Source organism: Adelges cooleyi, unplaced genomic scaffold, assembly GCF_023614345.1.
Source record: "Adelges cooleyi isolate 19-005CV unplaced genomic scaffold, UGA_ACOO_1.1 ACOO_flye_CR_arks_rails_tigmint_CR_PRNA_2, whole genome shotgun sequence".
Taxonomy (NCBI): Eukaryota; Metazoa; Arthropoda; class Insecta; order Hemiptera; family Adelgidae; genus Adelges; species Adelges cooleyi.
Window position 1 is genome coordinate 12,384,987 of NW_026095860.1, and position 17,196 is coordinate 12,402,182.

General features: G+C 25.4%; 2 protein-coding genes across 3 annotated transcripts; both read right to left on the reverse strand.

Annotated features, from left to right (window-relative positions):
• Positions 1–1,895: 1,895 nt before the first annotated feature.
• LOC126833423 (uncharacterized) lies at positions 1,896–16,898 on the reverse strand. Of its 2 annotated transcripts, XM_050564757.1 has the most exons (30): positions 16,662–16,893; positions 16,315–16,600; positions 16,103–16,216; positions 15,656–15,727; positions 14,746–14,948; positions 14,506–14,674; positions 14,244–14,422; positions 13,585–13,804; positions 13,313–13,522; positions 12,510–12,695; positions 12,277–12,450; positions 12,071–12,206; positions 11,681–11,875; positions 11,365–11,608; positions 7,842–7,999; positions 7,622–7,731; positions 7,407–7,533; positions 7,130–7,338; positions 6,910–7,067; positions 6,752–6,845; positions 6,595–6,685; positions 5,799–5,931; positions 5,346–5,515; positions 4,820–5,014; positions 4,526–4,743; positions 4,230–4,434; positions 2,866–3,059; positions 2,669–2,806; positions 2,489–2,609; positions 1,896–2,421 (listed from the first exon to the last, which is right to left on the reverse strand). In XM_050564757.1, exons 1-30 carry the CDS (start codon positions 16,673–16,675, stop codon positions 2,186–2,188), a joined length of 4,959 nt encoding a protein of 1,652 aa, XP_050420714.1. In that variant the 5' UTR covers positions 16,676–16,893; the 3' UTR covers positions 1,896–2,185. The 2 variants fall into 2 exon arrangements, with proteins under 2 accessions (XP_050420714.1, XP_050420715.1); XM_050564758.1 differs by lacking the exons at positions 1,896–2,421; positions 2,489–2,609; positions 2,866–3,059 and having other exon boundaries at positions 2,704–2,806; positions 16,662–16,898.
• Positions 9,081–10,341, reverse strand: LOC126833424 (enoyl-CoA hydratase, mitochondrial). Its single transcript, XM_050564759.1, has one exon. It carries the CDS (start codon positions 10,091–10,093, stop codon positions 9,221–9,223), a length of 873 nt encoding a protein of 290 aa, XP_050420716.1. The 5' UTR covers positions 10,094–10,341; the 3' UTR covers positions 9,081–9,220.
• Positions 16,899–17,196: the final 298 nt, after the last annotated feature.

The following is a 17,196-nucleotide window of genomic DNA, read 5'->3' on the forward strand; positions in this document are numbered from 1 at the left end:
TTTATATTCTGCATATGTTTACAATTACTATGATGATTAGTTTTTATTTGTATGTGTTTAAAACAGTACCTAACCGATTACAGCATAATAAGTTTATTTTTCCTAATCTAAAACAACTAAATACCCAACTATAAAAACTTACGCTGCTTGTTACTATTAACTATATTATTATAATATGGAAACAAAAGTTATGTAAAACATAAAAATAATATAGGTATTAAATGTTTCTTATACCTACAAAATTGAAAATGTTGTCTTTTTTAAAACATTAAAAAATGAAAAAAGATACTATTTCTGCACTAACCTAACGATTGTTTGTGGTGACGAATTGCAAAAAATGTATAAAATTAATTTTTTTATAAGTCACCAATATCAACCCTTATTTTTTTTATAAGGCAATCAATAATTTATAAAGCAAAAAGTTGTTATTTAAATAAAACAATTAACTTATTATACTTAAGTCCGACATTTAATACCTACCACATATTTTTCGATTTCAAACTGCCTATGTCTACAGTCCAACTGTCAGTAATAAGTAAATAATAATTTTTACAAAAAAAAAAAATAAATCCCGTACATTTATCCTGATATTATTTAAGTAGGTTATAGGTATATTTTAAATTAGTTGTGTGTTATGTAGTATTTGTAATAATTAAGCTAATTCTTTAGTTAATATGTTATTACTCCAAACACGCACCTTCCTACAAACATATACCTACCTAAATAATTCATTCAAATATACGGTTATACTTAATAATAAATTATAATTAATCAGGTAGCACATAAGATATTTCGTATAGGCAATTCCACGAGTAGTTTAATAACAAATTTCATATTTACTTACCAATCTAAAGTCCGTTGTTCGGTTCACCTTATTTGACAATATTTAACTTATCAGATTTAATTTTTTACAATTTCTAATAAACAAACTAAGATCAAACACGTGCGTTGCTTCATTTTAATTATAATTGTTTAACAGAGTATGTAATTCAAACCAGCATTACCCATGTAAACCTTTGCCCTTTAACGAATATTATATTAATATTTTTAACAGTAAAATCGAATAAAACATACCTAGGTAATAATTACTGACATTTATTAAATAGTTGATGTGTTGGTAACTTTAAAGCAACATAATTCGCAAATTAGACGCGATTGGTTAAGTTATTATATTTAATAGAAAATGCTAAAACCACAGTTAGAAATAAAATTGTGTTCATTTTTGACAAATTTAAGAAGACAGATAAAAAACAAAACGATTTATAAATAGTATATATATATATATATATATATATGTTAAACCAAAAACTGCAAAAAGTCAACTAGCTGTAATAATAATCATTATTAAAACAATTTTAATTTCAACGTGTTTTACTGAGAACACATTTATGAGGAAGTCAAACTACATACGTTTAAATTTGGATCATCACATAGATATGGATCTACACAATATTGTGGTTTAACGGCGAATTCTGATTGGTTGATTTAGTGTTCAAAATTTATTTTGATTCCATAAAAATGTAAAAAAAAACCCCTTATTGCTTTAATATAAATAGACTGTATATATATGTTCTATAACCATTGATTAACTATATAAATTTAAATTATCTAAAGTAAGTATGTGTTGGTTATCAAATATGATATTGAACGAGACTTGGATATTGTTGACTGATACTATAATAACATAACAAATAATAATGGCAAACACACTTGTATTTAAAAATATTATTAGTTATAACGTTATTGTATGAGCTCAAAACAAACATTGATTAAATTATGGCTGTACATATAAATATAAAAGTAATGATAATATAAAACAAATATTTGTTTTATATTTTTAATTATATGTAGGTTTTTTTTTTATTTAGTTAGATCAATATAAAGCGTAAACATAAAAAAAATATTTAAGATACAATAATAATAACTAATAACTAATGCGATTTTGCAATATAATTTTTAACTAGTTAAAAGAATGTAAAAAAACGTCTTAAGATTGAGTTACTTATTAAAAAAACACAAATTGTGAAATCAAAGAAAACTAACATTAGGTCAAATAACTCTGATGGAAATACATTTAGTGTTCTTAAAGTTAAGTAATTCAGTCTCTTAGATAAGTAGTCATTGTCACAACTTTTGACTATACTTTTAAATTATAAGTACATTAATAGGCATTAATAAAATTCACTTAATTTTTCAAACACAAATAAACATTGTTCAATATGTAATTTGTATCATCATCGCCTTGCGTAAGTAGCGGATGAGGTTTTTTGAAATATTTATCTATTCCCCAGTTTTGGAGTTGAAGTCGGCCTTTCTGATTATTGCAAGTTAGAGACCACACAATCAAACTGGTATCTCTAAACTGCTGGATTGTTATGTCTTCAGTTTCTAACAAACATTTTATTCCCATCCATAAAACACCTAAATAGGTTTATTATTATTATATTTATATTGTTTTTGTTGATATAAAGTTATTTGTTTTACATACTCGACGATAAGAGGACTGCTCGGTTTTGTGAATTAAAACTAATATTTCTTAATATTGCCAAACAGTCGAGTCCATAATTTGTTTTTAACAACGAAGTTAGAATGTCAAAGACATAATCCACCTAGCATAAAACAATTATTCAATAAATAAATATTATAAAAAGTTGTTCAATATTATTACTTTTACAATAGATGTTTGTCCATCTGAATAACTCGTAAATGTCTTTAAGATATTAAGCCATTGTTGTTCGACTTGCAAATTGTGTTTATTTTTATCTTTAGGATCAAGCATTAGTATGATATTTGATAGTCGTTTAGTCTGTAAAATAGAACAATTTTGTATAATAAAATATATAAAATAAATTAAGTTAAATTTACTTTAATTATAATTGTTCGGCATTCTTGAGATTGACATGAGTTTAAAATCAACAATGATGTAACAGATACAATGTTTACCGGTAACGAAAAATTTGAGGACAACGTAACAATTTCATGAAATAATGAATTTGAAGTACATCTTGTTTTGGGATCCACACCTGGCGTACAACTTGTCATAGTCATTGCACTACACGCTAAAGAGAATCGCACATTTAGACATGTTTCTTAACCATTTATTTGCCAAAACAAGGAATTAGTTATCACAGAAGTTTCGACTCCTTTTCACAAGACGATTTATGGCTTAGCAAATAGAGCCGTTTGTAAATGGGTGCCACACTGGTGACATTGAGCACAAAACACACTGATACCTTTAACTGACAGTGACACGACTGCTGGAGTGCTGTTTTTCGTATGGAGCATTGATACAGATAATAAACTATTACAAGGATGCTAATTTCATAAAATTAAAAAAGATTCTATAAACCACAATATATAAATTGATTTTTCTTTTAATAAAAATAGAATCAGCATTACTTTAGAGCTACTTGTAAGAAAATTATCTATCTATTAAAAACAAATTATAGTGATAAAAACTATTTTATACACTAAATAAGCATAGTCCACACTAAATTGTAGTACATTTAACTAGGAATTTTCTGCATTTTTCATAAAATATCTTCTTAAAAAATTATATAAAAATTAAAAACAAAAATGTCAAAATGTTTGTTTTAATTCTTAGTACCTGATTGTTTTTCACTACAAAATGTACTATAGATACATTTTTGACAATTTTGTTTCAACAGATATTAAGTAAAAAATGTTTCAATTGCAAAAAATAAAAATAAATTTTACCTGGTGATTTTTATTTTAATTGTTTTTTACAATGTATGATGTACTGATTCGTTAATAAGTTTTTGTTGATATACTTTTAACTATTTGTCAAACACTAGGACTAATCCAATTGTAGACTAAAAATGTTTTCTATTTGTTTTTCATAATTTTTAGTTATTTTTTTAAAGTTTTATATTGGGGGAAAAAATATAGTATTAAAAAAAATCCCTTCACCTCAAAATACACTTTTTACCTATAATCAATTAGCTAAAAATATTTCAGTAATAAAGTGTAATATCATCATGAAACATATGTGTACGAAACAGATTAGTGTCATACGCTAATACCGAAAAGTGTACACATTTGATGTCTATAATAATATTATAAAATGTTTAAATATTTTTTATTGAACCCTGGGAGCTTTTTGGGGATCCTAAGTCTCACATTGCCAGCTTACTTGCGCCACTGGTACCCATTCAGCAACTCGTACTCTGTTTAACTTGTAAAAGATAACATAAAAAATAGTTTATTACCAATAGAGCAATTGGATGTAAGTGATACAAGCATTTGAAGTGTATGTAAAAGAATTTCTGACTTGAAATTGACAATAATATTTGGCCAAAACTTGTGAATTATATCGGGTAATTCTTGAGAAGCGTCCAATCTAGCTTGATTGCACACACTAAATACATTGCAACATAAATCCACTATATCTAAATAATCATTTTTCAATAGATTCTAAAATGATAAATACCAAACAAAGATTATATGGGTAATAAAGAAATACCCAATTATTATTAAAATGAAAATTATAAAAATAATTATTTACTTGTTTTTGGGATGTTTGATTAATACATTTTAATTGAATATTTTTCAGTTTAGAAATTAAAAATTTAAGAAAACAGTTTTGCTGAGCCAACTTATATATAAATGTATGTTTTACAAACAAGCGTGACAGAGCCATCAACAATGATTTTCTTATTAATTTATGCTCCCATTCTGCAGCTAATTTACTGAATAGTATAATGGAAATAGCATGTGCAGACTCTGGATAAATTACATAGAAATACAAAATAATTATTTTTAATAAGTATGATGTGTTTTAAATTGTAAAAATACTCACTTTTAGGTAACCAAGAACATACTTCAGTCACAACTTTTAAAGCATCAACGCAAAGATCATTATTATTTGAGTTGATACTTTTTATTAATGCAGATGTCAAACTATTCGTTATAATAAGTTCTTTACTATTAAAATCTTGAGCAATAACAGTAATTAATTGAAATGATGATCTCCAGACCATAATTGTACAGTGATCTATATATTATATTATAAAAACAAAAACAAATTATAATCATACTTATAACAATATTCTGATTCCAAATATGTTGTCTACATGTTGTGTTGAACAAATTAATAAACTAGTTAAAAAAAAAAACATTAATTTTTTAAATAAATTCAGTATAGTTTTTTTTTTATTACAATATACATGTTAATACGTTGTAAAAAAATAAAGACTTAATGGACACTCATTAATATCAACTTTGACATAAGCTTAACATGTTTGCTTAAATTTAAACAATTATATATATTTCGTTCTGATTATAATTTTTTTTTAAAGTAAAATATTATTTGAAAAGTTTCTTACCAAGTACAAGATTAGGATTTTCATATATTAAACTCATAGAACTTATGAAATTTTCAAAGTTATAATCACTAATAGGAATGAACAGAGTTAACAAGGAACATATACGGCCACACATTTCCATAATATTAGTGTCTTCAATGCAAATAGGTTTAATAAACATTTTCAAGCACCTAAAAATAAGATTTAATGGTATTAAATTTAAAGTAACAATTGGCACCAACAATATGGAAAACACAAGCATGCAGTAGCGAAATTAAAAACCTTACCAGACGTAATTACACTACTGATAATGTTAAAATTATATTCTAATACTAGCGGTTAAATAGGACTTTTGAAACAAATTTCTCATATAATATAAAATAAATTCCAGCAATTAAAAAAAATATTGAAATTAATTTCATTGAAGAAATTTATCATTAGGTTTAGTATTTACAAAAAAAAATTTGTTCATACTTAACAAGAGCACTGACGAGCAGTTCATTTTCATTAAATATATTCAAATCCAATTCAGTCAATGTAATCATGTTGAAAAGCATACAACATATGTTTGCAACGAGTTTTGGTGAAGAAGGTAAAAAAACTTTTCCTGCAAATATCAAACAAACATAATACAAAAGTTCAAAATATATAATAGACGACAATATTATTGATTGTAAACGTCACACATTTTACATGGGAAATAAAATAGTTATCTGTTTATTCCCATATTTTTAATAATGTTTTTAAGGGACCTTCGCACCTGCATATTTTTGGTCGAAAACTACTCATTCTACTTCAAACGTACTGTTCTACCTAAGAATATTCTGATTTAAGTTTTGAAAAAATATTTGAGTTCTTCATAAAATTTTCAAGGCATTGATCGTGGCATAATTTAATAATTATTTTTTGTAAATTAATTATTTCAGTTTGAAAAAGTTAAAAAGTTCAGTTTTTTACATAAAAATAATTTAAAAATGTTTTTCATAACTTAAATCGGAGTGTTTTTAAGTAAGTTCTGTTCGAAGTAGAAACATATTGTTTTTTTTACAAAAATAGATCCTATATGCTTTATAAAAGTTGTAAAAAAGAATTAAATATTAAAATAGATTCTTCTTTCTTATGTTCATATGAACGTTTAAAATGTTTAGCTTAATGTTAAACTTTAGTGAAAAATTGCCTATACTATGCGCCTTAATAAATGCTGTTGTAGAGGCTCCTTATTTACTAGTAAATACTATTTAATAATGTAGGTAGGCTAAAAAAGCATTACCTTTGGGTTTAAAATAGTTATCTGTACACATGTGGATAGTTTGAACAAAAATGTCAAGATCTAGTTTAGCAATATATTGTTTGCATAAATTCTGTAAGTAAATAATATAATAATTAAATAAATAAAAAATATTACAAAATGTTTTATTATTATTTACTTTAAATTTAAAATTGCAAAATATGTTTGAACAAAATAATATGGCTTGTTCGGCAACAACAACATTTTCTATTGAATTTGCATCACAAAATGAGCTATATAGATAATTGAAAATAATAATTAATATATTTTAATAAAAACACATTATTCTTGACATACTTCAATCCGAGGCTAATTAAATTACAAGAAACTGGCACGTCAATAATAGTCAAACCAGCTGAAAACTCAAAGAGTAAAGCTCTTACTAACGGATCTGTGCAGTGAATCATTGACCAAATCCATGTTTCCCAATTGTAACCAAACCATACATCAGACGCCTAAATGTATATACACTGTAAAGTAAAGTTTATCTGACAAAACAATTAAGTTTTGTACATACGTTGGGTAGTGCTATTGTATAATGAAGGAAATGATTTAGAATAATTAAATAATATCTCTTAATATTCTCAAAGTTTGATTGATAGAATTTATTAATTCCATCAAAGGATGATATCAAATGAGATAAACAAGCATTTACAATATCTTCATTTAAACAAGTAGAATTTTCTGTTAATACAACAAGGCACTTTAATACGCCTTCCGATAAAACTGTAAAGAATATATTTTTATAAACATTAACTTCTTAATAGATGAGTAAGTAGAAAATAAATTTATACCAAATTCATCATTTAATAATGGTAGTTGATCAAAAAGCAATTTGACTAGACCCGGTCTAGAGAAATTTGTATATTTTTTCAAGCACAGCCAATAAACGTTATGTAGTTCAATGAAAAAACTATTGCGCTGTAATAATTATAACAATTAAAAAAAATATTGATTAATTACAAATAGTTTGTTCAATATTTTTGTATACAATAATAATAATACCCACCAAATGTATTGAAGTTTCATCATAGTTAAAATTGTCCATAATTTTGCTATGCATAAGCTCGGACTTTATTAAAGTATCTACTACCCATTTGAATTTGTTGATTAAAATACCTAGAACCAAAATTTAAATGTTTTAATTATGAAAATATTTAGATACGAATATAGTATTTTATTTTAATATCAGTCATACATTTGACAATAATTATAATAAATTTAATTACTTTTTTTCAAAGAAGAATTTAACAACTTCATAACTGCTATAAGGGTTTTTAAATCTTCGCTGTATATCGGAGGCAGGATTAAGAATTTATTCATTGCGTTGCTCAATAATTGTTCATCTATGTCAAAATCATCAACATAATTACTTAATTCTAAATACCTGAAAATTTAGTTCAAAACAAAATGATAAAAAAAGTTTGTTTCTAAGCGTCAATACACAATAACCATAACTAATCACAATTAAGTAATATAACAAGTAGCATATTAAGGAGGCTAAAACACCACAAGGCTCTAGTTTTATGTATAAAATATTGGCACAAACTAATAGAGTAATATGTAATAACCGGGGAAAGAATCTCCATAGATCAATCAAGTCTTTTGTTTTCTATTAAAAACCTAAGAATATTATTTCTTGTGAAGGTACTAAATCATACATTTTAACTAAATATATAAAAATAGTTTTAGATTATAAATAATTTTAAAATCTTAACTCAAGTATTTATAAACGAATACTTAGTTATTATTAACTATAGTCTTATTACTTAAGATTAATAATAAGAAAAAGATTCATTTATCTCACGTTGAAAACTTTATTTCTTTTTGTGTTACTATTTTCAGTATAACTTAAGAGTTATTCGCTAGGACAGAACTAGTCTAAGGATAAAAAAAAATTGTCAATGTGGTGGATGTTTTATAATTGTGAGACCGCCCGGTAGGCAGGGAGCCGATCTTATTGTAAACTTTATTATTTAGTTGTAATTTTTTTGTGAATAAACCATGTTGGGCTGGGAGGGAAGCAAAAGTGAATCACTATCAGTCGGGGCAATACCGAGATGAAAAAAAAAGAAAGCAAAGAATTATACTCTAGGAATTTGATTAAATTAGAAGTCTTAAATTGATATAAATGCAGCTTAACTGATAAACAAATGCAAATTAAATAGAAATATGTTTTCCACAATATCAGTCAACAGTTTATACCAACTTGATATTTTGCTTTGAATCATTATAAAATGTAACTATTTACTTGGTAATCATTTATTACTACTGAAGAATAACATTGTAGTATTAGACAATGTAATATAAATTCTGTAGGGAGACGTTGGTTTTAAAGTCGGAAAGACTATTAAAAACAAAAAAATTGTACTTAACTCTCCTATAACACTTTTCACTGTATCAATCACTACACAAATTAAATTTGTCAACTTCAATAGGTAAAAGAACTGTCAGATCAGCAAATAAAATTATTCTGTTTAACAAAATATATAGATTTATTTACCATAAAATATAAGAATAATAATTATTATTGCTACATATATAATATAATATTTTTTTAATGAAATCATTAAATTTTTATCTTATCACCGCAGTTTTATACATTTAATTAGTTATTTGTGAAATTTGCTTTTCTTTTTTCCGTGAATGCCGCCATTCCTTCTTTACGATCATCTGTAGCAAAGGTACTATAGAACAGTTTCTTTTCAAATTGGAGTCCTTGGGTCAAACTAGTCTCGTAGGCATAGTTTACTGATTCTTTACATAAAGCAACAATTAGAGGTGAATGCTCGCTGATTTTTTCAGCCAACCTAATAGCCTCATCGACCAATTTTTCTGGAGGAAATACTTTGCTCACTAATCCTCTGGTTAATGCTTCTTGAGCAGTTATCTGATTACCAGACAAACAGATCTCCATTGCAAAACTCTTTCCACAAGAACGTGTTAGTCGTTGAGTACCTCCTGCACCTGGAATAGTTCCGATAGAAATTTCAGGTTGTCCAAACCTAGCTTTCTCTCCAGCATAGATTATATCGCACATCATAGCTAGTTCACAGCCACCACCCAACGCAAAACCATTAACCGCAGCAATAACTGGTTTTTTGCATTTGCTCAAATTGTTCCATTGTTCGAGTAAACCCACTTTCAAATTTTCTGAATAAGTCTGATGAAGCATTTCTTTGATGTCTGCACCAGCGGCAAAGGCACGTTCACTACCAGTAACAACGATAGCACCAACAGTTTTATCAGCATCGTACTCGGATACAGCTTCAGTGAGTTCGGTAATAAGGCCATCGCATAGAGCGTTTAGAGCTTTTGGACGATTGAGACGTACTAGTCCGACATTTTTTTTCTCGCCAACTTTTTCTGAAATAATGTATTCACGAGTACCTTCTGTTGATAATTTCATTGACATTACAGGGAGGGCTTTTGAAAGACATAATAGTTTTTTACACAATGAAGTTTGTATAAGAAGAGCCATTATAAATTTTTGAGGATTACTATTTATTAAAATTTAAATAATTGAAGTTTTAAAAAACTGCGGTTTTTAACACGTTTTTTTAAATAATTAATACACTTTGTTTGGTTAACTCAACTATAAATAAAAAAAAAACATAATCCAAAGTTCATCTAATGTTATTAACACAACTCTCACTAGTCATAGGCAGAATAAATGATTTCAAATTTACGAATTCAGAATTAATTTGTCGATAGTCATAGTCCATAGACCGGCTACAGAGCAAAGTTCAAGTAACTATTTTAAAGTGATAACACATTTTACGAGTCACTTGTTTATTCCAGTGTAGCCACAAATGTTGAATTAAAAATAAAAAACGGTAATATTTTACCATATTTTTCAAATTGAAAACGTAAATAAATCACAAAAAACTTTAATTCCGTATTTTTACCAAACTGGTATTTTTACTAGTTTGTACACTTTAAAAAACATAAAACATTAAACATACTATTAAACAGTATAATAGACAAACCAGTATACCATTTAATCTGACGAATGTATGACATGATTGTTTTGACATTTTATTTTTAAAGCATACGCTTTATATTATTAAGTACCTATAACTTCTATAAAGTCTATGTTTTAAAACTCTTTTTTCTTTGATCAAATTGGTTAAAACTACTCAAAAAATATATAATTTGTGTTAGGTTCATAATTTATTTATTTCAGTCAATTTAAAATTTAACTATGTTCTTTTATATTATTATTCTAATAATAACAGTTATAATATATTGTGATGTTTATTATAAATTAAAAAAATAATACATGTTACTTATACATGTAACATAAAAAATGCTATAACATTTTTCAAACATAAACTGAAAGTTACCGTTTTATATAAGACACATATCATTTTAAATGTTAATATATATAAATATGTTTTTAAAACGTGTTTAAATCAGGTTTTTTTTAAATGAAAACATACATGAACCACGAGTTACTATCAAGAATTCTAATTAATTATGAAAATATTATATATGTATATTTTAATAATGCATAGTAAATAATTGTAATAATTACATAACAGAAAATATTAGATTTGTGTTTATGTAGTACAATTATTAATTTTAATTTTTTGTTTCTATATAAATTTGACTAGCAGAGTACAAATTTATTTTGTATTATGGTTAGGTTTGGAACAAAGTTTTTACCACGTAGTGTTCTTTGGTAGCATAACTTTGATGCTCAAATTTTTTTTCTTAAAATAAGGTAAACAAGTTATGAGAATTATTTACCTGTTTAAATTGCAAATCGAATTTAATGCTATTGCATGGGTTTTAGCAGCAATCAAATCATTCAAGATCTTTTGAATAGACCATTTGATATTCAATTTTCTAAAATTGTCGAAAACATAGCTTTCTACTTCACTTTGCTCGCTAATGGACATTTTGCTTTCCATCAATAAGTCAATGCTGTTATAGTGATTTAGACTCCAAGTCAAAATTAGTGCAGCACAACAGTTTTTGTTTTCAATTATTTCTAAAAATATTTATATTTAAAAAAATAATAAAAGAAGCTATAATTATATATGAGTAATATGAGTTTTATTACTTAAAGGTGACATGAATAAATCAGTTTTGTAATTCAAATCTTCAAACTTCGCAACCTCAAATGGCGTGTTTAATTTGCACATTACTATTGTTGGTATTGCATCAAAATGGTTCAAGTAATGGTCAAATGCACAATAAAACAAAATAACCAGTATATATTGTTTAACAAGTGGAACTTGAATAAAATCATATAATACTGAAAAAATAAATACATGTGCATCATTTATAATTTATTATGTATTATAATATTTTTAAAACTTCTTAACCCTTATGTTGAAAATGGTGAGAAAATCCGATACACAGTTCTGCTTAGCATGCACTTAAGGGTTAATGTACAAAAAAAAAAAAAAACCGAAAATAACAACTACTGTACAAATTTGATAAAACATACCTGTAATCAAATAGAGTTGAAATTCTAAATTGCTGGTAAATAATTTTGATTTATTATGGATGTCATCTTTTTTTTTTAAGAAATCCATTATTATTTTTAACAACAAAATCAATAAACTATGTGATGTAGTAATAATCTAGAAAAAATATATAATAATTGTGATAATAATAACAATATTATATTCAAATAGGAAGCTCTAGTAATACCATTGAAGATTTCAACAAATTGATCACAATGTACATCCCTCCTTTTTGTAAAAATTTTTGACATAGATCAGTATTTTCTAGCATGACTGATATTTTATACAATGCACATTTTATAGTGTGATGGTTAGAACTTTTATTTGTAATCAATTCCATTACTTCATCTAAATCTTTAGACTAAAAAAAAAAGTTATAATTAAAATAATACTGCAATATATTTTATATTTAAATCTTACACTAAATTCGTTTGCAATTTGTTTTGGTTTATCAAGACTTTCATCAACAACAATTGTAGATATGTCATTTGGAAGTATAATATTTTTATTAATAGTCGATTTTAATAGCCACGTCATTCTATGATTTGCTTCATTTTGGCATTCAACGTCTTTACTCATTAACATTAAAAAAGTTGCATGAAATAGCTACAACATAAATAATACGATGGATTAAGTAAAGACTTTACAATTAATACTTTAAATCTAACTAGAACCCACAATTGCAAATGTACTATAAGCAAAAAAGTGTATGTACTCAAGTAGTAATATAGTCTAAAGTACAGTAAGTATATTTGAGTACAGTCACGGTAGTTATATGATGACTATTAAAGATGTATCACTCTTCTTTTTTCAAGTCTGGAGAAGAATTTTCCTAAGCATTATTATCTAGTGATCATACCTGTTTATTTAGTCATGGGTAATACTATATTATTCTATACAAGTTTGGACGTATTTTGAAAAAGTTACAGGGTGATGCAATTTTAAGTAGACAAATGTGTAAAATTTTAGGGTGTTTTTCTCGGTTTTAGGTTTTAAAGGGAGAAGAGTAAACTTTTCTAGCTTTAGCCTAATAAAGTATCTTATGGTTACAATTTTTATCTATAGACTTTTTGCACATAGAAATCAGTCTGGTGGCTAAAAAATTATCGTAGATCCTCATACAAATAAAAACACATTATTGAAGAGAAAAAAAAATTATAAAACATAATAATAATACTATTATGAATTTTGACAGCATTTATTGATGTCATACATGAACATACCTGTAATTTCGTTATTTTATTTTGATCTGATTGATCAGGATCAAAAAAGTTTAAAATTACATGACCTAACGTAGTCTTGGGAGTTGCTTGACAACAAAGAAAGAGAAAAGCTGGTGATAAGTTTTTCAAAATTAATTCCCATTCACAGTTTTCCAAAACATTTTTACTTTTTAGAATAGTTTCCAGAATTTCTAACGCAAGATGGGAAATCTGGAAATTAAAACCAGTTATAATTTAATAAATTATATAAAATTGCAAAAAAAAAAAATTACTTGTTTATCAGAATTTGTACATCCTTTACATATGATTTCAATTATAACATCAGTACATAATATATACTTAATAAACATCTTTGTTTTTTTGTATTGAAAATTACATATTTCTTTTAAAGATGTATTTATTATATTATACGTGTAATGTGAAACTTCTGCTACGCCATAAGAAAGCAAATATACTATTACTTGGCTGTATTCTGTAGGATCAGACAATAACCTAAACAAGTAACAAAATAGATTTTATATAATAATTAATATATTAAAAAAAAAACCAATGGATAGTTTTTAGTTAAACAGATATACACATTTATACTTTATTACCTTAGCACAAGCTCCTTGGAAAAGGTTAGCGTTAGAAATTAAATAGTAATCAAATTAATATATTATTGCAACACACGATTATGTTTATAAATCCACATTTAAACTTTTAGAGTACTTAGGAGTAGAGGCCCCTAAGTGAAGTGACACAATGAAATTAGGGTCCCCTGTCTATTTGCGTTGCTGTACACTCTCGGTGATAATTTTGAATAAATCATTCAAAGTAAACCAAATTTGTTAAATTGTTCACTTTTGATGATTTTATTATTTATACATGAGTCAACTTTGTGTACCCGGCCATATATTACTATGTGTAGGTATTACAAAAATAAACTTACCCATCGTTACATATATCTTTAACAAAATTATTAATTAAAATAAACTGTTTTTGGAACCATATAACTGGTAAAGATTTGACAAATAATTCAATTCGTTGTTTCGGGTTTGAATTTTTGTTTTTTAATAGAACACAAATATTTTCAATCATTTTTGTAACTTTCAGCTCCAGTAACTCTTTCTTAAAATTATTCATAAAAGTCAATCATTATATAATTTATAAAATAAAATGTACAATATTATTTATAAATTGCATAAACCTACTTCGGTAATGTTTTCAGCTAATCGATAGTACAGTTCTGGGTAAAGATGGATCCAATAAGGTTGTCTTAGAAGTCCATCGACTTTATCTTTGAATTTTCCTTCCAATAAATTACTTTCAAGCAATGCTTTAGCGATCAGCAAAAATTTAAGCGAACACAGAGATTCATTGCTAAATAAAACGAAAATATCAAATAAATAAATTGTAATGATAAATGTTAAATACTAACTATTATAACTTACAAAGTCAATGTTTGGAATGTAGAATTTGTAAATACTAAATCCATATAACATTTTATACTATAATTATCTTTAATTGATGATAATATACGCAAAGTAGACATAAATAGTGAAAAAGCTCCATTATGATTGTAGGTTATTTGTTTCATTAAAGAAGGCATTACCGATACACAAAATTGAACAATGCTCCATTGAGAACTTTGGTCCTAAAAATATATTTAACATACAATTGTCTTTTATGTGCACTATGAAAAATTATTATTAAACTAGTTTATAATTAGTATTTATTTTAAAAAACTATTTAGGGGATATAAAGAATTTTCATGCATAGAATTGTACGACATATTATTATCAGGTTTAAAATTTGTTTCCGATAATAAAATAGGAGTTGCTATGTAGTAGTACCTATGTTTTGCACGTAATAATGTGGATACATTTCACTTGTGTAAATTATTTAGTGATACAATGCGTAATATAATGGTATAATTAATATTTTAGTAATAATATAATAATTAATAACAAATATATATATATATATATATTTTTTTTTTTGCAGTGCATCTGCAACTTTTGAAATTAAAAAAGAAACACAATTTTAATATTAAAATTTTAAATCTGAAAATTTGTTTAAACATTTTAACTGATTTTGAATAATTAATTTAAGTACTTTTGAATTAATTACTTAATTTTGTGTAGTCAGAGAATATTATTTCTATCACATATTATAATTTTAAAAAGTTTTTACGAACAGTAGTTAATCAACCACTCGTTATTTTAAATTAGATGATTTTTGATTTAAAACAATTGTATATGAATATAAGTAATTCTGAAAACAAAATGCTCAAAATAGTAATTACAAAACGTTTAATTATTTTCAGAAAAATAAAACTAATAATAAAATATAGCTACTAACTATCGAATTAGTTTCAGTAATATAACTAGGTGTTGTACTTTGTGAATCTGAATCAGCCAATTTGAAGTACTCCTGAAACAAACAATAAATTAATACATGGATAATTAGCACGAGAAAAAAAGGATAAATGTTATACATTGTAAACAAAACACAATTAATTATTTATGGTAAAGAAAAATTTTCTTTTTTCTTTAATTTTTTTTTTGGGTTAACAACTTAGGCTATTACCTATTTATTCTATTTTGTATGTTATAGAAATTGATGTAAACATAACATATTATTTTTTTGAATTAATAAATAAACTAGAAATTCTGTTTTAAGACAATCTATCAGTAGTATCTGTTGCTTAACATAATATAAATTAGACAGAACTTGTAAAGGTTTAATTTGTTTTTATCTTTAGTTCCTCTCTCTCACTAACACAACTACTTTGAACAAATAACTTACACTTAAGCCATTAACATATTCTGCATGACGATATTTTAATTTTTCAATTAATATTGTTAAACATTCTATTATTTGTTCAGCTTCTTTATTTTCACATAACCACTGGATAAATTTCTAAATAAAAAAAATATTCCTTAACAAGTGTAATAATATTTTTTAAATAAAATTAAACAAAAAAAAACAATAATTTTTTCTACCTTATTTCAAATTACCTGAATAATTAGAGGTCGCTGTAAAAATATTTCCGTTGGAAATTGGCTCAGTAGTTTGTGTTTAAACACTGTACATATTTCTGAAATTGACAACTCATGGGCTAAAATTCTGTTTTCTATAAGATGTAATTGGCTATTTTCACTTAATTCTATTAACGGAAAATACCACTCTCCGTGTATACGTTTGAAAGAACAAAAATTATTGTTTGAATTATTTTCTAAACTTGAAAGCAAGTCGATAGAATCATCTGTATCAGCGCTCATGACTCTATTTCTTAAAGAATTCCTGTTAACAAATAAAACAAAAAAATACTTGATTGCTTACACTTTAGTTAGTAATTACTTACGATTTTAACGACATAATGAAAATAAAGTTATGAGCATTAGTATTGTATTCTTATCGTACTTTTTGGTAAAATAAATATCTAGTTTATAATAACTATTACTCTTTAGGTTACTATTAGATTACTACCTAATTGAGTAATCAAAATAGAAAATCGTTATAAAAATCTAAATTTTTAATAAATAAACAAAATAATTTGTTTATGACAAAAATAAATTTACAAAATAAAGTTGATTTCACTATAAAGTGCTTATAAATATTTCAGGATATAAAATCGGCTACATACGCAACTTTTACGAAAATAATTTTAGGAAAGTATAAACAGTAAAATTTTTTAATATAATTTATTATCAATTAGGTATCATTTCCATTTTGTTAAATATTAACGAATTTTCCTTATCATACAATACTGAAAACAAAATAACAATAGTATTGTTCGCCAATCGGATTACACATAGCTAACAGGTACATGTTCTAACAATTTGTGATAACGATTTTCCGTATGGATCACGGTTGTAGATAAACATTATAGCTTATGA